Below are 26,073 nucleotides of genomic sequence, written 5' to 3' on the forward strand. Positions count from 1 at the left end.
AGAGGTGAGTAATAAAAGCTGGCCTTGCCAGCAATGCTCACATGCTGTGAAAAAATAAAGAAAAGCTACCTCAAACAATTGCGTCTGCCATGTGCCCGCCATGACTCAGTGGGTAGAACGCTCACCTCTGAATTAGATGGCTGTGGGTTCAAGTCCACTCCAAGACCTGAACACAAAATATGGTTGACACTCCTAGTGTGAGGGAGTGCTGCACTGTTGGGGAAGTCGTCTTTTGGATGAGACGTTACTGAGGTTACAATGTCCCCATAATCAAAGAGGCTGCTGGTACTCACTGTCAAGGGTCACTGATGAGCAATGGCCACTTGTGTGGGTAACACATGGTACCTGGAGCCAAGGAACTCAACCCTGAGCAAATAACAGATGCTGTCAGGAAAGGAGTGAAGCAAAGAGGAGAAGCATGAAGAATGATGAGGAATGCATATTTACAGGAATGCAACTGATGTAATTCCTGTTCATCATTTTCCTTCTATAACCCTCTGCCTGTTAACTGACTGAGTTCCCATTGAATGCTTTAATGGAGAAACTAAATCACTGCACTAGGTAACAGCCTGTCCCATAGCCCAAAGCCTGAACACAAGGAGCATACCCCTCACAGGGAATCCTCACCCCTATTTGCTCTTACAATGCTGGCTTTGCACAAAATACCTCTACAAACCCACACTTTAAATAGTTATTTAAATATTTAGACCTCCTCCTATCCGATTGCCCCTCCACCCATCCCGCTACCTTAAGAATATCTAAGTTTTACTTTCAAGTTCAGGCACAGTGGTCATTTGAAAATTAAGTTCATACGATGAACACTTATGTTCAAGGTTTTAATGGATGGAAATGGCAATCTTTGATCAAATTTTACAACTGGTGCCAACCAGCAGCACAGCAATGCTGAAATAAAGGCCTACGACTTCTGCCCCCATTTATTCACTTACGAGCTGATTACCAATCCAAACCGGATCCACCTTAGAACAACTTAATTTATATAGCACCTTTTGAAGAGAACGATGCCCCATAGTACTTCAGAATCATAATCCAATGCAAAGCAAACAGGTGCCAATTCAGAGGAGGAGAAATTTGGAAGGGTGACGAGGAGTTGGTATGCTTAAGGAAGGTCATAAAGGATGTGGCTGGAGGAAGAGGTTTAGGAGCGGAATTCCAATGTGTGGTTCATGCAGCCCAAAGCACAACTATTCATCGTGGGGTTTGGGGCAAGGGGGCAGAGATGCTGAGGCCACAGTCAAAGGGTTGGAGAGTTTGAGAGGGGGCTGGAGGGCTAGATGAGATTACAGATATCGGGAGGGTGTCAGGGAATTAATATTTTTTGGATTTTTTTGTCTGTGTTTTTATAAGTTACCACCCGTGGGGTGGGGGGTAACCTTTGGTTGATTGGAGATTGTAACATTTATGGTACAGAATGTACTAAGGGTTACAGCCTTGGTTCAAACATGGGCAAAAGAGGTGAGCCCCAGAGGCGAGGTGTGAGTGATTGCCCTTGACATCAAGGCATCATTTGACCGAGTGAGGCATCAAGGAGCCCTAGCAAAACTGGAGTCAATGGGAATCAGGGGTAAAACTCTCCACTGGTTGGAGTCGTACCAAGCACAAAGGAAGATGGCTGTGGTTGTTGGAGGTCAGTCATCTCAGCTCCAGGACATCACTGCAGGAGTTCCTCAGGGTAGTGTCCTCGACCCAACCATCTTCAGCTGCTTCATCAATGAACTTCCTTCCATCATAAGGTCAGAAGTGGGGATGTTCGCTGATGATTGCACAATGTTCAGCACCATTCGCGATTCCTCAGATACAGAAGCAGTCCATGTCCAAACGCCCCAGGACCTGGACAATGACAAGGCTTAGGCAGACAAGTGGCAAGTAACATTTTCACCACACAAGTGCCAGCCAATGACCACTGCCAATGAGAATCTAACCATCTCCCCTTGACATTCAATGGCATTACCATCGCTGAATCCCCGACTATTAACATCCTGGGGTTACTACTGACTAGAAACTGAACTGGACTAGCCATAAAAATACTGTGGCTGCAAGATCAGGTCAGAGGCTAGGAATCCTGCGGCAAGTAACTCACTTCCTGACTCCCCAAAGTCTGTCCACCATCTAGAAGGCACAAGTCAGGAGTGTGATGGAATACTCCCCACTTGCCTGGATGAGTGCAGCTCCAACAACACTCAAGGAGCTCGACACCATTCAGGACAAAGCAGCTGCTCAATTGACACCCCTTCCACAAACATTCACTCCCTCCACCACCAACGCACAGTGGCAGCAGTGTGTACCATCTACAAGACGCACTGCAGAAACTCACCAAGGCTCCTTCGGCGGCACCTTCCAAACCCACGGCCACTACCATCGAGAAGGACAAGAGCAGCAGATAGATGGGAACACCACCACCTGGCAGTTTCCCTCCAGGCCACTCACCATTCTGACTTGGAATCATATGGCTGTTCCTTCACTGTCACTGGATCAAAATCCTGGAACTCCCTTCCCAACAGCACTCTGGGTGTACCTACACCACATGGACTGCAGCGGTTCAAGGCAGCAGCTCCCCAACACCTTCTCAGGGGCAATTAGGGATGGGCAATAAATGCTGGACTAGCCAGCCAAGCCCACATCCCGTAAATTAATTTTAAAAAACATTTGATCCCGGCGAGGAACGGGGACAGAACCCTGCTGGAAGATATTAACAGCTCACACCGATCACTTCAAGGGACAGAGTAAACTACAGCCTGTGGGGAGCAGATGAAGAATAAAGTTGCCTCCATGCAGCTCAAGTTCTGCCATTATCTCCATGCTGCTCAAGTGAGCCTTGGGGCTGAAGAACCCTGGGGGGCTGGGGGCGTTCCTGTCAGGCAGTGATAGCACTGTGAAGCCGGCAGTTGGGGCAAAGGAAAATCTGTGAGCAGTGGTGTTGTGCTCAGAACAGCTAGATAGCTGGAATCGTGCTGCTAACTAGTTGCCGGGGTGCAGCCTTATGAATCCAGTAGAGCGCAGTCTTGGGAGTAGACAGTGAGCAACTGCGATGTGACATTTGGGCAGTCTGAGTTTGGAATGTCTGTTTAAGGAAATAAGAAGCTATCTCCTCGAAAGAGGAGCTGAAAGCCCTTGCAAGGAAGACATTCTTTAAAGAATTTTTGTGACTCACAGTGATGACTGACATCTGGTAGGGGTGCTGAGAAAATCTGGGGGACAGGTTGTGTCTGCCATTTAATATGAAGTTTGTGGTGTGTTCAACCACAGTTTGCCTGTTAATTCTATATGTTAGAATATAAGATTGAGTATTCACTGCTTTGTTGATTTTTGTATAGTAAAATGTCTTCTGTTTGTTTAAAACCATGGAATCTGTGGTTTTATTCCCTTAGTGAGTAACTAGGATTTCAAATTTCATCTACTTTAAGTTAAAAAAAATCCCAAACTGGATCGTTACAAAATTTGGGTGTCTTGTCTGGGGTAGTACCAAAATTTGGAGGTCTGGTCTGGGACCACAACAAGAGGTGAACGCACAACAAGATTTAAACAAGTGGATGGGAATTTTAAAATTGAGGCGCTGTCAAACCGGGAGTCAACGTAGATCACTGAACACAAGTGGTGATGGGAGAACCAGGTTTGCTGGGAGTTTGGATATGGATTGCAGAGTTTTGGATGAACTCAATTTGCAGAGTCTGAAGAGCAGGGGAGCAGCCAGGTCAAAGTCAATGAAAGACAACTCCTACTTTTATATTATGAAGACCAATCTTGGGATTCAGGAAGAGTCGGCTACTAGTACCAGTGGGTTCCCCTTTATATTATAGTTTTTTTAAAATAGGAACAGGAGGAGGCCATTCAGCCCTCAATTAGATCATGGCTGCAATGTTGCACAAATGAAACAGACAGATCGAGGGATTGCACTGCTGCTCAAACTTGAAATAATTCTTGCCGTCCAAAGAAGTTCAAATGGCTTTGCTGCTATAATTCAACTTAATCAAACTACTTCACCAAATATTAAGGGTCAAACTAACCTAGGGTCAAACTATCTGCAGAATTCTTTGCCAAAGTCATCATTACTCTTCACATCAGTGTCTAAGCATCTACATTACCTGGCACAGCCTCTGTATCTTCTAAGTGAGCAAAAACAGCAGGTGTGGACATGCTAGGAGGCAGGGCAAGTCCATCTGCCACAATATGAAAACATAAATACAAAGAAAATTGTGGAAAAATTGAGGCTTTTTCCCCCCAATTGAACAAGGCAGATTACAGAGCAATTTAATGAAAGTGTTTAAAATGCTGAAAGGGGTAGGATAGATGGAAGCACACTGACTGCAGTAGTTGGGGGTCTCAAGGGAGGGCCACAGATACAATCTTAAATGTGAAAGGGGTTCACACAAGAGGCAGGAGAAACTTAACAGAAATAAGGCATTGTGGAATTCACATGCAAGGTTAGTGGTTAGGCAGAAACTGTGTCAACATAACATTAGGTTCTCAGTGGATAAGAAATAAAGGAGATAGAGATACGAGAACATGGTGGGTGAAACGTGATTAGGGCTATTTGCTCACATGGAGCGTAAACACTGATTGGTTGGGTGGAATGGCCTATTTCAGGGCTGTAATTTGCATCTACAAGCATTTCATAGACCATAAGACATAGGAGCAGAAATTAGGCCATTCGGCCCATCGAATCTGCTCCGCCATTCAATCATGGCTGATAAGTTTCTCAACCCTATTCTCCCGCCTTCTCCCCGTAACTTTTGATCCCCTTACCAATCAAGAACCTATCTATCTCGGTTTTAAATACACTCAATGACCTGGCCTCCACAGCCTTCTGTGGCAATGAATTCCATAGATTCACCACTCTCTGGCTAAAGAAGTTTCTCCTCATCTCTGTTCTAAAAGGTCTTCCCTTTACTCTGAGGCTGTGCCCTCGGGTCCTAGTCTCTCCTACTAATGGAAACATCTTCCCCACATCCACTCTATCCAGGCCTTTCAGTATTCTGTAAGTTTCAATCAGATCCCCCCCTCATCCTTCTAAACTCCATCGAGTATAGACCCAGAGTCCTCAAACGTTCCTCATATGTCATGCCTTTCATTCCTGGGATCATTCTCGTGAACCTCCTCTGGACCCTCTCCAGGGCCAGCACATCCTTCCTGAGATACAGGGCCCAAAATTACTCACAATATTCTAAATGTGGTCTGACCAGAGCCTTATAAAGCCTCAGCAGCACAGCCCTGCTTTTATATTCTAGTCTTCTCGAAATAAATGCCAACATTGCATTTGCCTTCCTAACTACTGACTCAACCTGCAAGTTAACCTTAAGAGAATCCTGGACTAGGACTCCCAAGTCCCTTTGCACTCCAGACTTCTGAATTCTCTCCCCATTTAGAAAATAGTCTATGCCTCTATTCTTCCTACCAAAGTGCATGACCTCACACTTGCCACATTGTATTCCATCTGCCACTTCTTTGCCCATTCTCCTAACCTGTCCAAATCCTTCTGCAGCCTCCCCGCCTCCTCAATACCACCTGTCCCTCTACCTATCTTTGTATCATCTGCAAACTTAGCCAGGATGCCCTCAGTTCCTTCATCTAGATCATTAATGTATAAAGTGAAAAGTTGTGGTCCCAACACTGACCCCTGCGGAACTCCACTGGTCACCGGCCGCCATCCTGAGAAGGACCCCCTTATCCTCACTCTCTGCCTCCTGCCAGATAGCCAAACTTCTATCCATGCTAGTACCTTGCCCCTAACACCATGGGCTCTTTTCTTACTGAGGAGCCTCCTGTGCGGCACCTTGTCAAAGGCCTTCTGGAAGTCCAAGTAGATAACATCCATTGGCTCTAACCTACTCGTTACCTCCTCAAAGAATTCTAACAGATTTGTCAGGGATGACCTCCCCTTGATGAAACCATGCTGACTTTGCCCGATTTTACCATGCAATTCCAAGTATTCTGAAATCTCATCCTTAATATTGGACTCTAAAATCTTACCAACGACCAAGGTCAGGCTAATCGGCCTGTAATTTCCCGTCTTTTGCCTCACTCCCTTCTTAAACAGGGGGGTTACGTTAGCGATTTTCCAGTCCTCTGGGACCCTCCCTGACTCGAGTGATTCCTGAAAGATCACCACTAACGCCTCCACTATCTCTTCAGCTATCTCCTTCAGAACTCTGGGGTGTAATCCATCTAGTCCAGGTGATTTATCCACCTTCAGACCTTTCAGTTTTCCTAGCACCTTCTCCTTGGTTATGGCCACCATACTCACCTCTGCCCCCCCGACTCTCTTGAACTTTGGGGATGTTACTTGTGTCTTCCACCGTGAAGACTGACGCTAAGTACCTATTCAGTTCCTCCGCCATTTCTTTGTTCCCCACTACTACTTCTCCAGCGTCATTTTCCAGCGGCTCAATGTCCACTTTTGCCTCTCTCTTACTCTTTATATATCTAAAAAAACTCTTGCAATCTTCTTTTATATTACTGGCTAGTCTACCCTCATATTTAATCTTCACCCTCCTTATTTTTTTTTTAGTTGTCCTTTGTTGGTCTTTGTAGGCTTCCCAATCCCCTGGTTTCCCACTGCTCTTCACCGCATTGTATGCGTTCTCTTTAGCTTTTATGCTGTTCCTGACTTCCCTTGTCAGCCACGGTTGCCTCGTCCTCCCTTTAGTATGCTTCTTCTTCCTAGGGATGAATTTTTGCAGTGTCTCCCAAATTACTCCCAGAAACTCCTGCCATTGCTGTTCCACTGTCTTTCCTGCTAGGCTCATCTCCCAATCAATTCTGGCCAGCTCCTCCCTCATGCCTCTGTAGTTGCCTTTATTCAACTATAATACCGTTACATCTGATTCCAGCTTTTTCCTCTCAAATTGCAGGTAAATTCTATCATATTATGGTCACTTCCTCCTAAGAGTTCCTTCACCTTAAGCTCCCTTATCAAATCTGCCTCATTACACATCACTAAATCTAGAATTGCCTGTTCCCTAGTGGGCTCCACCACAAGCTGCTCCAAAAAGCCACCTCGTAGACATTCCACAAATTCCTTTTCTTGGGATCCACTACCAACCTGATTTTCCCAGTCTACCTGCATATTGAAATCCCCCATGATCACTGTAACCTTGCCTTTCTTACACACCTTTTCTATCTCCTGGTGTATCTTGTGCCCCACATCCTGACCACTGTTCGGAGGCCTGTACATAACTCCCATTATGGTTTTTTACCTTTGCGGTTCCTCAACTCTACCCACACAGATTCTACATCATCTGACCCTACATCATTTCTTGCTATCGATTTAATTTCATTTCTTACTAACAAAGCAAACCCCACCCCCTCTGCCAACCTGCCTATCTTTTCGATAGGATGTATATCCTTGGATATTTAGCTCCCAGTCCTGATCCCCTTTCGGCCATGTCTCCGTGATGCCCACCACATCATACCTGCCAATTTCAATCTGCGCCACAAGCTCATTTACCTTATTTCGTATACTGCGTGCATTCAGATACAACACCTTCAGTCCTGTATTTCCCGTCCCCTTTCTCATTGTCGTCCCTTTATCTGATGTGCTTGAAGTTAGATTCCTAGCCCTTTCCAAACAATCTGTCCTATTTTGTGTTCTGGGGACTTTAATAGCCTCTCCTGGGCTCTCCTTTCTTTTCAGTTTTTTCATAATTTTCCATGAAGTTGAATCCACACACATCCCCCCCCCCCCAACACGCTAACCTGCTGCTCTGTTTCCCATTAGTCATAATTCTTGGAGTTTTACCATTCCCTCCTCCCCCACTTTTAAAGTCCTGTTGACCACCCTATTTACCCTTTTCGCTGGAACATTGGTCCCAGATCGGTTCAGGTGGAGACCATCCCAACGGTACAGATCCCTCCTGTTCCAATACTGATGCCAGTGCCCTACGAAATGGAACCCCTCTTTCCCGCACCGCTCCTTTAGCCACGTGTTTACTTCCCTTATTCTCGCGTCCCTATGCCAATTTGCACGTGGCTCAGGTAGTAATCCGGAGATTCTAACCCTTGAGGACCTGTTCTTTAATTTAGTTCCTAGTTCCTGATAATCCCCAAACAGGTCCTCTTTCCTAGTCTTACCTATGTTATTTGTCCTGACGTGGACCACAACAACTGGATCCTCCCCCTCCCTCTCCAATATCCTTTCAAGCCGGTCAGAGATGTCCCTCACCCTGGCACCTGGCAGGCAACATACCATGCGGGACTCTCAATCCTGCTTACAAAGGATGCTATCAATTCCTCTAATTATAGAATCCCCTACAACTACCACTTGTCTTTTTGCTCCCCCCTCTTGAATGGCCTCCTGTGCCACGGTGCCGTGGTCAGCTGGCTCATCCTCCCTACAGCCCTGTTCCTCATCCACACAGGGAGCAAGTACCTCGTACCTGTTGAACAAGGTCAAGAGCTGAGGCTCCTCTGTTCCTGCACACAGGATCCCTCTACCTGCCTCACTTGCAGTCACACCCTGCTGACCCTGATAACCCGGCAATCCAACAATTATATCTGGAATAGGTGTCTGTAAAAGCTGGCAGACTTTCACACTCAAACATGCCCCAGGGGCAACCCTTGAATTTGAGCTAACTAGCAACACAAAGTTTGGTAAAACCTCCTCCAATGTAGCCATAGCTCCTCAGAGAACAAGTTTCTCATCATTCACTCTGAGTCATTTAGCTCACAAGATATTTCCACTGCACAACCAACTAGAAAGCTGCACAAGTAAATAAGGCCATTAAAGAGAGCTAAGAAAATATAAGCTTTCATAGACAAGAATCTAGAATATAAATACACACATGCTCACAAAGAAGCATATATGAAAACATATTGTAATGGTGATCTACATAAAACCATAGGAAGACCATATTTGGAGTAGCGTGTGCAGTTTTGGGCTCCACACAATTATAGAGACCCTCAAGAGTCCTGGAGTTTCCATGTACTTATTAAGAATGTGTGACAGACTTGAACATGAAACACAACAGTGTGTAATAAAAATTAAATGTTTGGCAGATGAGACATTCTTATAGATATACAAGCCAGCAATCCGTGGCATCCCCCACAGTCTACTAATGAATAGAATTTATAAGTTACTACATATAAGTAGTAGTTGGGAGAAAATTCACAACCTCACTGCACAAAGCCACCTCATGCCCAGAGCCTGCAATTATATCGTGACAGTTGACATTGCAAAATTGAATGGAAAATATTGACGCAGCAGGTTGGGATGGTAAATGCTGAGACAAAAGTACAACGAAAAGTCACAATGACAGGAGCAAGGTTTGCGAACAGAAACTGCTTGGCCTGTGGAAGATTTCTGACAGATAGGTAGATATACTACGCAACTTTCTGAAAACGCTCAGCTGTACAATGAGATATTTTCCTCTGCCAAACGAGGATTATGTCTGGACAGCACTTCAAACTACATAACATGAAGTCAGGTACTTTGTTAAACTTTGTCACTGGTATTAGAAGCAATGGAGGCAAACTGAAGCAGCAAACTAGAATTGGCACACAATATGAAAGAGCTTTAGCTTAAATGTGATTTTTCTGTAGTGTACTATTGCTGTAAATAGGCCAAATGACAGCAGTGAAGTGACAGTGACTTACTAGCAAATCCCTTTGTCGTATCAAGAAAACCCACCGATGAGTATGCATCGTATGTACATGCATAACTGCACTCTCGGATAACGCAGGTATTCACAATCTTGTCCCCCTTGTTGAAGGCAGTTCACCATCACTTTTTAATAGGGCAATTAGGGATGAGCAATAAATGCTGACCTTGTCAGTGACATCCACATCCCAAAAAATGAATATAAAACTTTTGTTGCTGTGCCATGCAGATTTTGTTCAGGTCGACAGGCAGGGGTAGTGACGGATCCCAAGAACTGGCACCTTTTTCTGGATTTCCCCATCTCATAGCCAATTTGGAAACAAGGAGAAGGAAACAATAGAGAACACTAGGAGATAGCAGCTAGTGATTATTTTACGAGAATAGCAATCCAGAGGTTGTGAGTTAGGAGCAGGAGTAGGCCCCTCAGTCCCTCGAGCCTGCTCCGCCATTCAATAAGATCATGGTTGATCGGATTGTGGCCTCAACACCACATTCCTGCCTACCCCAGATAACCTTTCACCCCCTTATTACTTATTTAGAATCCATCTAGCTCTGCCTTAAAAATATTCAAAGACTCTGCTTCCACAACCCCGGCAACAATGGCGGAGCATGACTCTCAACCCTCAGAGAAAAAAAAATTCTCATCTCCGTCCTAAATGGGCAACCCCTTATTTTTAAACAGTGGCCCCTAGTGCTAGATTTACTGTAAGAGGAAACGTCCTCTCCACATCCACCCTGTCAAGACCCCTCAGGATCTTATATGTTTCAATCAAGTCACCTCTTACTCTTCTAAACTCCAGTGGATACAAGCCTAGCCTAACCAACCTTTCCTCATAAGACAACCTGCCCATTCCAGGTATTAGTCTGATAAACCTTCTCTGAACTGCTCCCAATGTATTTAAATTCTTCCTTAAAAAAGGAGACCAATACTGTACACAGTGCTCCAGATGTGGTCTCACCAATGCCTTGTACAACTGAAGCATAACCTCCCTACTTTTGTATTCAATTCCCCTCGAATAAATGATAACATTCTATTAGCTTTCCTAATTACTTGCTGTACCTGCATACTAGCCTTTTCCAATTGATGCATGAGGACACCCAGATCCCTCTGCATCTCAGAGCTCTGCAATCTCTCACCATTTAGATAATAAGCTTCTTCCTATTCATCCTGCTAAAATGGACAATTTCACACTTTCCCAAATTATACTCCATTTGCCAGATCTTTGCCCACTCACTTAACCTATCTATATCCCTTTGTAGCCTCCTTGTGTCCTCTTCACATCTTACTATCCTACCTATCTTTGTGTTGTCAGCAAATTTACAACCATACCGTTTGTCCCTTCATCCAAGAAATTTACATAAATTGTAAAATGTTGAGGTCCCAGCACTGATCCCTGTGACACACCACTCGTTACATCTTGCCATCCAGAAAATGACTCATTTATGCCTACCCTCTGTTTCCTGTTAGCTAGCCAATCTTCTACCTATGCCAAAATGTTACCCCCAATAAGCTTTATTTTCTGCAATTACCTTTGATGTGGCACCTTATCAAATGCCTTTTGGAAATCTTAAGTATAGTACATCCACCGGTTCCCCTGTATCCACAGCACCTGTTACTTCTTCAAAGAGCTCCAATAAATTGATTAAACATGATTTCCCTTTCACAAAACCATGTTGACTCTGCCTGATTGCCCTGAATTTTTGTGTGTCCAAAAGTGTCCAGCTACAACATCTTTAATAATAGCTTCTAACATTTTCCCTGTGACAGATGTTGGACTAACCGGCCTGTAATTTCCTGCTTTATCTCTCCCTCCCTTTTTGAATAAAGGAGTTACATTCGTTACTTTCCAATCTAATGGAACCTTCCCCGAAGCTCGGGAATTTTAGAAAATTGAAATGAACACATGAGCTCTCTCACTAGCCATTCCTTTTAAGACCCTCGGATGAAGTCCATCAGGACCCGGGGGCTTGTCAGTCCACAACTCCAATATTTTTCTCAGTACCACTTCCCTGGTGATTGCAATTTTCCCCGAGTTCCTCCCTCCTTTCCATTTCCTAATTTACAGCTATTTCTGGAATGTTACTCGTATACTCTATAGTGAAGAGCAATGCAAAATACCTGTTCAAAACCCCACCAGAGTAAACTGGAAAATTTGATTCAGTAAATCTGGTGATTTGTCAGCTGGCACCTGATAAAGTGCCCACTAGATTGATGCAAAAGCTCAGCTGATTCACAAACGTCCTTCAGTGACACCGTCCTTACCCAATCTAAACCTATAAGTGACTCCAGTCCTACAAATACACAGTTGACTACCAGTGGGCAATAAATGCAGCCTTGCCAGTGAAATCCACATCTCAATAATGATATTTTACTTATAAATATAGGTGACTTAATCTCTTCAAAAACTACTCAAAACACCTAGACACATTTGGGAGACAGCAGATCAAAAATGTAGACCAAGCATTCAGCAGAGTGGAATGACAGTCAGCCCCAGGAACGAGAGGTTACATTTCTGATGAAAAGCCCCACTAAAACTAAAAAGCTGGTTAATGGCGAAGTAACCAGTATTGAAAATTGTAAAAGGTTTTCCAAGGGTAAAGAGAAAAATTCGGATTCCACCAGTTGGCTGAGTGAGGATCTTAAGCAGATGAGTTAGAAGTTACAGCTAGAAGGAATCTTGCTGAGGGTTAAACCAGGAGTACGTGTTGAGGCAGAAATAAAAACAGAATATTAAAAGGAACTGAATAAGTATTTCAAAAAAGGAGAATGTAGAATGCTACAGAGAAAGCAAACAGTTGAAAGTCTTCAAGATATTAAGGGGTGCAGATAGGCTCGATAGAGAGAAACTGCTTCTGCTCGCTGACTGGGGAGTCTAGGGCTAGGGGGCCGATTCTAAAAATTAGAGCCAGGCCTTTCAGAAGTGGAATTAGGAAACATTTCTACACACAAAGGGTGGGAGGAGTTTGAAACAAAATCAAAATACTGCAGATACTGAACATCTGAAACAATAACAGAAAATGCTGTTTCTCTCTCTACAGACACTGCCTGACCTGTTGGTATTTCCATGATTAGAAGTTTGGAATTCCTTCCACAAATGGCAACTGATGTTGAACAAATGTTATAGACTCATTGATGTTTACAGCACAGAGGGAGGCCTTTCAGCCCATCATGTCCATGCCAGTCAACAAAGATCTGGAGGCTATGGCAACGCAAGTGAATATCTGCTTGCACATGACAAAGGATGGAGCTCATCCTGAGTGAGACACAGCCAAAGTGAGTGTGGGTATTGGCAATTTGGTGCACAGTGGGAACTCGGTGGATTGGGGAAGAGGTGCTCTTTGCATTTTTTCCTTGCTATCCAACTTCTTAAATCTTCAGAGCGTGGTCTTGCCCTACTGCAGCAGTAGAGACTACAATGGAAAGGAATGACTGGTAAGTAGTGGGTAAGGTCAGGTATGTATTTACTGCTTTAATTGCTTATAGTTTAAGGTATTTTTGTGGTTTGTAGTTTGTATATTCTATAGTAGCGAGGATCAGGAAAGAAGGGCCCTAGAGTAATTGATTTAAAAGATTTAATTTAAATGGATAAGTCATGGCAGGAGAGCTCAAAGCCATGGTATGCTCCTCGTGCTCCATGTGGGAAGCCGGGAATGTTTCCAGTGCCCGGGACCAGCACGTGTGCAGGAAGTGTCTCCTGGAAGCTCAGGTTTCAGAGCTGGGGAAACTGTGGAGCATCCGCGAGTCTGAGAGCATCGTGGATAGCATGTTTAGAGAGGTGGTCACACCACAGCTGAAGGGACCTGAGGAAGGAAGGGAATGGGTGACCACCAGGCAGTCCAAGAGAAACAGGCAGGTAGTTCAGGAGTCCCCTGGGGTCCCGCTCGCAAATCGGTATTCCATTTTGGAGGCTGATGAGGGCGCTGGTTCCTCCGGGGAGTGCAGACAGAGCCAAGCTTCTGGCACCATAAGCAGCCTGTCTGTACAGGAGGGGAGGAAGAGAGGAAGAGCAAAAGTAATCGGGGGTTCTATAGTCAGGGGAACAGATAGGCGCTACTGTGGCCGTCAACATGACTCCAGGATGGTATGTTGCCTCCCTGGTGCCAGGGGTCGGGATGTCACTGAACAGCTGCAGGGCATCCTGAAGGGGGAGGGTGATAAGGCAGAGGTCATAGTACATGTTGGTACCAATGACGCAGGTAGAAAGAGGGATGAGGTCCTGCATCAAGAATTCAGGGAGTCAGGCAGTAGACTAAAAAGCAAGACCTCTCGGGTTGTAATCTGTGGATTACTCCCAGTGCCACATGCTAATGAGCTCAGGAATAGGAGAATGGCGCAGATGAATACGTGGCTTAAGAGTTGGTGCAGGAGGGAGGGTTTTAGATTCCTGGATCACTGGGACCGTTTCTGGGGAAGGTGGGACCTGTACAAGCAGGACGGTCTACATCTGAACCAGAGCGGGACTAACATCCTTGCAGGCGGGTTTGCTAGTGCTGATGCGAGGAGTTTAAACTAATTCGGCAGGGGGAGGGGACACAGAATGTGAGCAGAATAGGGACACATCATAATACAGTAAAACAATCAAGTTAGAGGGAGTACAGCTGCATTAAGTTTCAAGGGAGTAAGGCAAGGCTGGATGGCCTCTAGATGTGGTTGAGGGAGGGGCAGGATTGGCAGCTCAACGTTCTGGGATATAGAATCTTCGAGTGGGACATGGGGTAAAAGAGGAGGAGGCGTTGCATTATTAATTAAGGAGTCAGTTACTGCAGTAAGGAGAGATGATATCTTGGAGGGGGCATCGAATGAAGCTTTGTGGGTGGAGCTTAGGAGTAAAAAAGGGGCAGCCACATTGTTAGGTGTTTATTATAGATCCCCAGATAGTCAGCGGGAAATTGTGGAGCAAATATGTGGTGCACAATTTGCGGAGATGTGTGAAACAATAACAATAGGGTAATTATATTAGATGATTTCAACTTTCCCAAAATTAATTGGGATAGACATAGTGTTAAGGGCTTGGATGGAGTGGATTTCTTCAAATGTGTACAGGAGAACTTTGTAGGTCAATATGTAGAGGGTCCAACAAGGGACGGCGCAGTGCTGGACCTAATTCTGGGGAATGAAGCCGGACAGGTGGCTGAGGTGGTGGTGGGGGAGCATTTTAGTGATAGCGACCACAACGTGGTACAGTTTAAGTTTGTTATGGACAAAGAAATAGACAAGTTGCAAAAAAAAAATGTTTTGGACTGGGGGGAGAGTGGATTTTAGTAAAATAAGGCAAGATATGGCCAAGGTAGACTGGGAACAGCTACTTGTGGGGAAATCTACAGAGGAGCAGTGGGGGGTGTTCAAAAAGGAAATGGGGAGGGTACAGGCTCAACATGTTCCCTCTAGGGTGATAGGAAGGAGTAACAAGCCCAGAGAACCATGGATGACCAGAGATATTCAGGTTACGATGAGAAGGAAAAGAGAGGCTTTTAGCAAGTACAAGGGGAGCAAATCAGCGGAGACATTAGTGGAACACAGAAAGTGCAGGGTGGAGCTTAAAAAAGCAATTAGTAAGGCAAAGAGGGGATATGAGAAAGCTCTGGCTGGTATAAGTAGCAAAAATCCCAAGATATTTTGTAAGTATATAAATGGGAAGAGGATAACCAGGGAAAGAGTGGGGCCCATGAGGGACCAAGGGGGCAATCTATGGGTGGAGCCAGAGGATATCACTAGAGTGTTGAATGAACACTTCACATCCGCCTTCACCCAACAGAATGAGAATGAAGGTATCGAACTCGGGGAGAAAGATTGCGAGGTTCTTGAGCAAATTGATATAGGGAGTGACAAGGTATTGGAGGTGTTGGCAGGCTTAAAAGTGGACAAATCTCCAGGTCCAGATTATTTGTGTCCCAGGCTGCTGAGGGAGGCAAGGGAGGGGATCGCAGGGGCTCTGACCCAAATTTTTAATTCCTCTCTGGCTACGGGGGAGGTGCCAGAGGACTGGAGAACAGCTAATGTGGTTCCGCCATTTAAGAAGGATTGTAGAGATAAGCCAGGAAACTACAGGACAGTGAGTCTCACATCAGTGGTAGGGAAACTACTGGAGAAAATTCTGAAGGAGAGAATCTATCTCCACTTGGAGAGGCAAGGTTTGATCAGGGATAGTCAGCATGGCTTTGTCAGAGGGAGGTCATGCTTAACAAATTTGATTGAATGTTTTGAGGAGGTGACCAGGTGTGTAGATGAGGGTAGTGCAGTTGATGTAGTTTATATGGATTTCAGCAAAGCCTTTGACAAGGTCCCACATGGGAGACTTTTAAGAAGGCAAATGCACATAGGATACAGGGTAATTTGATAAGGTGGATTCAAAATTGGCTTAGTTGTAGGAGACAGAGAGTGATGACAGAAGGATGCTTTAGTGACTGGAAGCCAGTGTCCAGTGGTGTACCACAGGGATCTGTGCTCGGTCCCCTATTATTTGTCATTTATATAAGCGACATAGATGACTATGTTGGGGGTAGAATTAGTAAGTTTGCGGATGACACAAAGATTGGCCGGGTGGTTAACAGTGAGGTTGAATGTTGGGCTACAGGAAGATGTAGACAGGGTGGTCAAATGGGCAGATAAGTAGCAGATGGATTTAACCCTGAAAACTGTGAGGTGATACACTTTGGAAGGAGTAATTTGACAAGGGAGTATTCAATGAACAGCATGACACTTGGAAGGTCTGAGGAACAAAGGGATCTTGGTGTGTGTCTCCATAGATCTCTGAAGGCGGAGGGTCATGTTAGTGGGGTAGTGAAAAAGGCATATAGGACACTTGCCTTTTTCAATCGAGGCATAGATTACAAAAGTAGGGAGGTCATGTTGGAGTTGTATAGAACCTTGGTGAGGCCACAGTTGGAGTACTGTGTGCAGTTCTCGGCGCCACATTATAGGAAGGATGTGATTACACTGGAGGGGGTGCAGAGGAGATTCACCAGGATGTTGCCTGGGATGAAACATTTAAGTTATGAAGAGAGGTTGGATAGACTTGGGCTGTTTTCATTGGAGCAGAGAAAACTGAGGGGTGACCTGATGGAGGTGTACAAGATTATGAGGGGCATAGACAGGGTGGATTGGTAGCAGCTGTAACCCTTAGTTGAAGGGTCAGTCACAAGGGGACATAAGTTCAAGGTGAGGGCAGGAGGTTTAGGGGGAATGTGAGGAAAAGCTTTTTTACCCAGAGGGTGGTGACAGTCTGGAATGTACTGTCTGGGAAGGTGGTGGAGGCAGGTTGCCTCACATCCTTTAAAAAGTACCTGGATGAGCACTTGGCACGTCATAACATTCAAGGCTATGGGCCAAGTGCTGGTAAATGGGATTAGGTAGGTAGGTAAGGTGTTTCTCATGTGTCAGTGCAGATGGGTCGAAGGGCCTCTTCTGCACTCTGTGATTCTGTGAATACTTCTTAAGTGTTACGAGAATTTCTGACTCAACCACCCTTTCACGCAGTGAGTTCCAGACTCCCACCACCCTCAGTGAAAAAATTTCTCCTCAACTCCCCTTAGCCTTTTACCTCTTACCTCTCTGGTTATTGACACCTCTGCTATTGGAAAAAGTGCCTTCCTATCGCCCCTATCTATGCTCCTCATAATCTTATACACCTCGATCAGGTCCCCCTCTCAACCTTCGCTGCTCCAAGGAAAACAACCCCAGCCTATCCAATCTTTCCTCATAGCTCAGACCCTCCAGCCCAGGCAGCATCCTGGTAAGTTTTCTCTGCACCCTCTCCAATACAATCATATCCTTCCTATAATGTGGTGACCAGAACTGCATGCTATATCCAGTTGTGGCCTAACCAGCATTTCATACAGTTCCAGCATAACCTCCCTGCTCTTGTATTCTATGCCTCGGCCAGTGAAGGCAAGCATCCCATATTGCCTTCTTAACCCCCTTATCTACCTGTCCTGCTACCTTCAGGAATCTGTGGGTATGCACACCAAGGTCCCTCTGAACTTCAGTGCTTTCCAGGGTCCTACCATTCGTAATATAATCCCTTGCCTTGTAGCCCTCCCCAAGTGCATTCATTACCTCACACTTTTCCGGGTTGAATTCCATTTGCCACTGTTCTGCCCATCTGACCAGTCCATTGATATCCTCCTGCAGTTTACGACTATCCTCCTCACGATTTACCACCCTACCAATTTCCGTGCCATCCGCTAGCTTCTTGATCATACCCCCTACATTTAAGTCCAAATCATTTATGTATACCAAAAACAGCAAGAGCCATAGAGTCATAGAGGTCTACAGCACTGAAAAAGGTCCTTCGGCCCATCAAGTCTGCGCTGGTCAAACAAGTACCTAACTATTCTAATTCCATTTTCCAGCACTAGGCCCATAGCCTTGTGTGCCATGGCATCGCAAGTGCACATCCAAATACTTCTTAAGTGTTATGAGGGTTTCTGCCTCTACCACCCTTTCAGGCAGCGAGTTCCAGATTCCCACCGCCCTCTGGGTGAAAAAATTCTTCCTCACATCCCCTCTAAACCTCCTGCCCCTTACCTTAAATCTATGCCCCCTGGTTATTGATCCCTCCACCAAGGGGAAAAGTTCCTTCCTGTCTACCTTATCTATGCCCCTCATAATTTTATACACCTCAATCATGTCCCCCCTCAATCTCCTATGCTCCAAGGAAAATAACCCCAGTCTATCTAATCTCTACTTGTAACTAAAACTCTCCATCCCAGGCAACATCCTGGTAAATGTCCTCTCCACTCTCTCTAGTGCAATCACATCCTTCCTATAATGCAGATTCCAGAACTGCAAGTAATACTCTAGCTGTGTCCTAACCAGCGTTTTATACAGTTCCAGCATAACCTCCCTGCTCTTATATTCTATGCCTCGGCTAATAAAGGCAAGTATCCCATATGCCTTCTAAACCACCTTATCTACCTGTCCCGCTACCTTAAGGGACCGGTGGACATGCACACCAAGGTCCCTCTGATCCTCGGTACTTGCCAGGGTCCTACCATTCATCATGTATTCCTGTGCCTTGTTTGTACTGCCCAAGTGCATCACCTCGCACTAATCCGGATTAAATTCCATTTGCCACTGATCAGCCCATCTGACCAGTCTGTCTATATCTTCCTGTAATCTAAAGCTATCCTCCTCACCATTTACCACCCCACCAATTTTTGTGTCATCCGCGAACTTACTGATCAACCCTCCTACATTCAAGTCTAAATCGTTTATATATACCATAAACAGCAAGGGACCCAACACCGATCCCTGTGAAACCCCACTGGACACAGACATCCAGTCACAAAAACACCCCTCGACCATCACCCTCTGCTTCCTGCCACTCAGCCAATTCTGGATCCAATTTGCCAGATTGCCTTGGATCCCATGGGCTCTTACCTTCGTTACCAGTCTCTCATGTGGGACCTTATCATAAGCCTTGCTGAAGTCCAAGTAGACTACGTCAAATGCATTGCCTTCATCTGCACACTTGCTCACCTCAGAAAAATTCAAATTGGTCAGACATGACCTCCCCTTAACAAAGCCATGCTGACTGTCTTTGATTAATCCCTGCCTCTCCAAGTGTAGGTTAATTCTGTCCCTCAGAAACGTTTCCAACAGTTTCCCCACCACTGAGGTTAGACTGACTGGCCTGTAGTTCCCTGGTTTATCCTTACCTCCCATCTTGAATAACAGTACCCACATTGGCTGTCCTCCAGTCCTCTGGCACCTCTCCTGTGGCCAGAGAAGTATTGAAAATTATTGCCAGCTCCTCTGCTATCACCTCCCTTGCCTCACTCAACAGCCTGAGATACATTTCATCTGGGCCTGGAGATTTATCTACTTTTAAGCCTGCCAGACCACTTAGAACCTCCTCCTTTTCTATGCTAATTTCTTTAATTATATCACAGCCCTTCTGCCTGATTTCCATACCCACATCGTTCCTCTCACTTGTGAACACCGACACATTTAGAACCCTACCTATGTCTTCCGGCCCCACACACAAATTACCACTATGGTGCTTAATGGGCCCTACTCTTTCCCTAGTTATCTTCTTACTCTTAATGTGCTTGCAAAATAACTTTGGATTTTCCTTTATTTTACCTGCCAATGTTTTTTCATGCCTCCTTTTTGCTCTCCTAATTTCCTTTTTAAGTTCTCCCTACACATTCTACACTCCTCTAGGGTTTCCGCTGTTTTGAGCCCTCGGTATCTGCCATAAGCATCCCTTTTTCTCTTTATCCAATCCTGCATATCCCTCAACATCCAGGATTCCCTGGATTTGCTGGTCCCACCCTTTGTCTTTACTGGAATATGTTGGCCCTGTACTCTCCCTATTTCCTTCTTGAATGAGTCCCACTGCTCTGACGCAGGTTTACCTAAAAGTAGCTGCTCCCAGTCCACTCTGGCCAAATCATATCTGATCTTATTAAAATCGGCCTTCCTCCAATTTAGGACTCTGATTTCTGGCCCATCCTTGTCCTTTTCCATAACAACCTTGAATCTAATGGAGTTATGGTCACTATCTGCAAAATGCTCCCTCATTGATACCTCTACCACTTGCCCAGTTCCATTTCCTAAAATTAGGTCCAGGACCACCCCCTCTCTTGTAGGACCTTCTACGTACTGGCTTAAAAAGCTCTCCTGGATGCATTTTAAGAATTCCGCTCCTTCTAAACTAATCACACTATGACGAACCCAGTTAATGTTGGGGAAGTTGAAATCCCCCACTATTACTACCCTATTATTTTTACACTTCTCTGAAATTTGCCTACATATCTGCTCTTCTATTTCTCTCTGACTGTTTGGGGGCCTATAGTACACTCCCAGCAATGTGATTGCTCCTTTTTTGTTTTTCAGTTCTACCCATATGGCTTCATTTGAGGAGCCTTCTAAGATGTCATCCCTCCTTACTGCTGTAATTGATTCCTTGATCAATATTGCGATACCCCTTCCTCTTTGAACTCCTTCCCTGTCTCGCCTGAAGACCCTCTCTCCTGGAATATTGAGCTGCCAATCCTGCCCCTCTCTCAACCATGTCTCTGTGACAACAATGACATCATACTTCCATGTGTTAATTTGTGCCCTCAACTCATCTGCCCTATTCGTCAGGCTCCTTGCATTAAAATACCATCCAACCTTGCCAAACACCCTTGTACCTTAACTGGCCTATAATGTCTGTGTCTTCCAGACTCGCTTGCTCTCTGTTCTAGTTTTGGCTGTGCATTTCCCCCTGCTAAACCTCCTCTCAGGATCCCACCCCCCTGTCAAGTTAGTTTAGTTAGCCCCAGCACCAAGCCTTGTGGAACCCCACTGGAAACAGACTTCCAGTCACAGAAACATCCCTCTACCATCACCCTCTGTTTCCTGCCCCTTGGCCAATTTTGGATCCAACGTGCCACTTTGCCTTGGATCCTATGGGTTCTTAATTTCTTGACCATTCTGCCATGAGGGACGTTATCAAAAGCCTTGCTAAAGTCCACGTAGACCACATCAAATGCAATACCCTCATCAACACTCCTGTTTACCTCCTCAAAAAATTCTATTAAATTTGTCAAACGCAACCTTCCCTGAACAAATCTATGCTGACTATCCCTGATTAATCCATGTCTCTCCAAGTGCAGATATATTCTATCCTTCAGAGTTCTTTCTAGTAACTCCCACACCACCGAGGTTAGACTGACTGGCCTGTAATTTCCTGGTCTACCCCTTCCTCCCTTTTTTAATAATGGGACAATGCTAGCAGCCCTTAGTTAATTTTAAAACTGAGGTTGATAAATTTTTGTTATCCAAAGCTATTAAGGTATATGAAGTAATGGTCAGTACATGGAGTTAATGCACATGCAGATCAGCCATGATCCCGCTGAATGGCAGAACAGGCTCGAGGGGCTGAATGGCCTCTTTCTGGTCCGATGAGAGCAGACAGACAGTGGTGATAGAAAAGCAAACAGCAGCACAACATTGATGATGACTTTCTTCTGAGCTAAGAGGGGAAGGAGAGGAAAGAACAAAAGGGAAGGTCGGTGGTAGACTGGAAGGCAGGAGGGAGTAAATTACAAAAGGGATAACGGTCCCAGGCAAATCAAGATGCTAGTGGGTGCCTTTCACATTGCCCCATCACCCTTTCTGCCATTTAATCCCTCCTTTTGTTCTTTCCTCTGTTCCTCCTTTTCCCTGCCCCTCGACTTGTTTTAAACCTGTTACATCTTTAACTTTTTTCAATTCTGACAAGAGGACATTGACCTGAAATGTTAACTTTGTTTCTCTCTCCATAGCTACTGCCTGACCAAATCCCATGAAAATGCTGTGTGTGGACTGCATATTCCAGCTTTATTGAGGCTGCATAGAGTGCAGCTGTGTGTGTGTGTGTCTGTGTGTGTGGAGTGCAGTAAATAAAAAAGACTCTTGCAATGAGTTTCAGGTGCAAGTGCTGCTCCCTCACTGTGACAACATGGTGTACGTGGCCTGTAATTGGCTCTCTATACGTACAGTACTGGGTGCAGACTCCAACCAAGCTGTGTTATTTAAACTCTCAGAACGTTCAGCAGCTCTGGCAGCGTCCATGGAGAGAAACAGTTTTCACTTAAGGTCAATGTCCTCTTGTCAGGACTGGAAAAAGTTAGAGATGTAACAGGTTTGAAACAAGTCCAGAGGCAGGGAAAAGGAGGCAGGTGGGGGGGAACAACAAAAAGGAAGGTCTATAATAGTCAGGAGAGATTAAATGACAAAACGGATGATGGGGCAATGTGAAAGACACCCATAGCATCTTGTTTCACCTTGTACCATTATCCCTTTTGACACTCCCTCCTCTCTTCCAGTCTACCACAGACCTTCCTTTTGGCTTTCCTTCTCCTTCCATATACATTTTGACGTGCTTGAAACCCATTACATCTCCAACTTCTTCCAGTTCGCACAGAAGGTCAACGAACTGATATGTTAACTCGCTTTCTCTGTCCACAGATGCTGCTAGATCTGTTGAGTGTTCCCAGCATTTTGCTTTTATTTCAGATTTCCAGCAGTTTTGTTTAACTGCTCCCAGTCAATGTTTCCTTCAAGCTGCAGCAATTTGGAGGTACCCACGCAGGATGGGCACAAGTCAACTCATTCATGTTGCTGCTCATGTGCGGCTGCATATAAAATTTAAAGGAGTCATGCGCATAAATGAATAGGCCATGAACAATAATAGAAATGAAAGGGGAGGTTGCTCCCAGCCTGTCCAGCACTGTGCACAGCTGTCTCGATACATGCACCACAATCAACACCTTGGCTTCCAGACCTAGCTACAGTTCCACGTGTACCAGGCACTACGTCCCTGGCATCTAAATGTGCCCCTACCTTGTGTGTACACAACATCTATCAGGACACAGCAGTGCTACAGCACAGAGTCATGCATGGCACAGAAGGAGTCCATTCACCCAGAGTCTATGCTGGCTCTCTGTGGGTCAATCCAGTCAGTCCCATTGCCCCACTCTCTCCCTGCAGGCCTGTAAGTTTAATTCCTTCAAGTGCCCAGCCAATTTCTTTTTCAAATTGTTCATCTTCTCCGCTACCACCATCCTCATGGGCAGGGTTCCAGGTCATCACTATTCACTGCATAAAAAGGTTCGTCCTCATATTCCCCCACATCTCTTGCCCAAAATCTTACATTTGTCTCTCCGAGTCCTTGTAGCATCAGCTATATGGGAATATTTGTTACTTGTCTGCTTTATCCAAACTTATCGTAATCTTGAATACCTGTCAAATCTTCCTGCAATCTCCTTTGCTCTAAAGAGAACAACCCCAGCTTCCCCAATGAAACCTTTTAGCTAAAACCCCCATCCCAGGAACTAATCCTCAAGTTGCACAACACACAATGAATAAGCATCTACTAACCACAATAAAAGCATTCATCTCAAACCACTCTTAGAACCATGAACAACGAGGAAAGACCAATATTACAATGTGATCGGCACTGCTACAATGTCAGGAATCTACAGAGGACCTTCAGAACCCAAGGGTACAGCCCCATCCAAGGATGTGCTCAGACTGACCAGGGGTGGATGGTAGCATATTGCCCTGGCCCCGGGTACACACGCAGACCCTGCCCCCGGGTGCACGCACAGACCCTGCCCCCAGGTGTACACAGAGTACATGCAGACCTTGACCCCGGGTGTACACAGGGTATACGCAGACCCTGGACCCGGGTACACACGCAGACCTTGCCCCCAGGTGTACACAGGGTATACGCAGACCTTGGCCCCGGGTACACACGCAGACCTTGCCCCCAGGTGCACGCACAGACCCTGCCCCCAGGTGTACACAGGGTATACGCAGACCCTGCCCCCAGGTACACACACAGACCCTGCCCCCGGGTGTACACAGGGTATACGCAGACCCTGCCCCCAGGTACACACACAGACCCTGCCCCCAGGTACACACACAGACCCTGCCCCCGGGTGTACACAGGGTACACGCAGACCCTGCCCCCTGGTGTACACAGGGTATACGCAGACCCTGCCCCCTGGTGTACACAGGGTATACGCAGACCCTGGCCCCGGGTGTACACACAGACCCTGCCCCCGGGTGTACACAGGGTATACGCAGACCCTGCCCCCGGGTGTACAGAGGGTACATGCAGACGCCGGGTGCACGCGCAGACCCTGGCCCGCCCCCTCTCTCGGTGCACGCGCATAACCCTGCCCACACCCCACCCCCCCCCCCCCGGGTGCAGGCGCAGACCCAGCCCCCTCCGGGGGTGCACGCGCAGACCCTGCCCCCTCCCCCGGGTGCACGCGCAGACCCTGCCCCTACCCCTGGGTGCACGCGCAGACCCTGCTCCCCCGCCCCTCCAGGGTGCACGCGCAAACCCTACCCCCCCCGGTGCACGCGCAGACCCTGCCCCCGCCCCGCACCCCCCCCGTGCACGCGCAGACCCTGCCCCCCGTGCACGCGCAGACTCTGCCCCCTCTCCCCCCCCAGGGTGCACGCGCAGACCCTGCCCCCACCCCCCCGGTGCACGCGCAGACCCTGCCCCCACCCCCCCGGTGCACGCGCAGACCCTGCCCCCACCCCCCCGGTGCACGCGCAGACCCTGCCCCCCCACCCCCCCCCACCCCGGGGTATATGCTGAGGCCTCGGCCCTTGTGCTTTGGACTCTCCGCACCGCCCAGGCCCTCACCTGCCCCGGCCACCTCCTCCAGGGTGGCCCCGCTCCGCCTCAGAAACGCTGCGCACAGCAGCCAGGCCAGGAAGGCCGCCCCGGCCTCCATCGTGCGGTTCCTGGTGTGGGGCTCCTGCCCTCTCGCTGGGGTTTGTTGTGGGCCTGGGGCCTGGACTCTCCGCTCCGCTCCCTGTCCCTCTCCCTCTCCCTCAGGCCGCGGCGCTCGAGCTCCCGCCGACCCGCCCCCTTTCCCCAGCCTCTACTGCGCCTGCGCACACCCCTCCCTGCGCCGCCGAGGCCACTCCTCACTGCGCCTGCGCAGCTCCCGGGGCGTTGCCAGTCTGTGACAAATTGCACCCAGTGCTGCCATCTTTGCTACAGGCAAGAAGCGAAATACCAGCAATGGGTGCGCAATCTGACAGCGCTAGCGGGCCACTCGGCCCGTTCCGTCTGTGCCAGCCTTCTGAGCTATCCAATTTAACCTCAACCATTCTTTCTCCCGTAGGCCTGCTAACAAGCTAGTCCTCTTAAACCGATCAGTGTTAGGTCCACTGCTTTTCTAGACCTAATGAAGAGTCATTTGGTGGTACAGAACTTGAATATAGCTGCAAAAAGAAACCATCCAAGCTTAAAAGCAAAGACTGGGGGTGGTGGTGGTGGTGGTGGTGGTGCTAAAAAAGGATAGAAAATGGGTTTCAAAAGGGGATAAAACCATCGATAAATGAATAAAAATAAAATTAAGTGGATAATAAATAAAAATGAATGTAGAAAAAAGATTTAAGGGGGTTAAGGATGGAGGAGGGAGTTCTTGGTCTGAAATTGTTGAACTCAATGTTAAGTCCGGAAGGCTGTAAAGTGCCTAGTCGGAAGATGAGGTGCTGTTCCTCCAGTTGGCATTGAGCTTCACTGGAACATTGCAGCAGGCCAAGGACGGACATGTGGGCATGAGAGCAGGGTGGAGTGTTGAAATGGCAAGAGACAGGGAGGTCTGGGTAATGCTTGCGGACAGACCGAAGGTGTTCCACAAAGCGGTCACCCAGTCTGCGTTTGGTCTCTCCAATGTAGAGGAGGCCGCATTGGGAGCAGCGAATGCAGTAGACCAAGCTAAAGGAGATGCAAGTGAAATGCTGCTTCACCTGAAAGGAGTGTTTGGGCCCTTGGACGATGAGGAGGGAGGAGGTAAAGAGGTAGGTGTTGCACCTTCTGTGATTGCATGGGAAGGGGATGAGGTGTTGAGGGTGATGGAGGAGTGGGCCAGGGTATCCCGGAGGGATGCTGACCGAGGTGGGTGGTGAGGGGAAGATGTGTTTGGTGGTGGCATCATGCTGGAGTTGGTAGAAA

At 46.7% G+C, this 26,073-nt stretch overlaps 1 protein-coding gene across 7 annotated transcripts in view; it reads right to left on the reverse strand.

The window, feature by feature from the left end:
- LOC144682545 (stromal interaction molecule 1-like) overlaps positions 1–24,990 on the reverse strand; it is a 158,087-nt gene extending 133,097 nt beyond the window's left edge. For 2 of the 7 annotated variants that reach the window (XM_078544974.1, XM_078544972.1), the window contains exon 1: positions 24,751–24,980. In XM_078544974.1, the coding sequence (XP_078401100.1) occupies positions 24,751–24,841 (91 nt within the window). In that variant the 5' untranslated portion in view covers positions 24,842–24,980. Of the gene's footprint in view, positions 1–4,100; positions 4,151–24,750 lie in introns of those variants that run through there. The other 5 variants (XM_078544973.1, XM_078544969.1, XM_078544975.1 and 2 more) reach the window with 3 other exon arrangements.
- Between the last annotated feature and the right edge of the window lie 1,083 nt (positions 24,991–26,073).

Source organism: Cetorhinus maximus, chromosome 7, assembly GCF_964194155.1.
Source record: "Cetorhinus maximus chromosome 7, sCetMax3.hap1.1, whole genome shotgun sequence".
NCBI classification, from domain to species: Eukaryota; Metazoa; Chordata; class Chondrichthyes; order Lamniformes; family Cetorhinidae; genus Cetorhinus; species Cetorhinus maximus.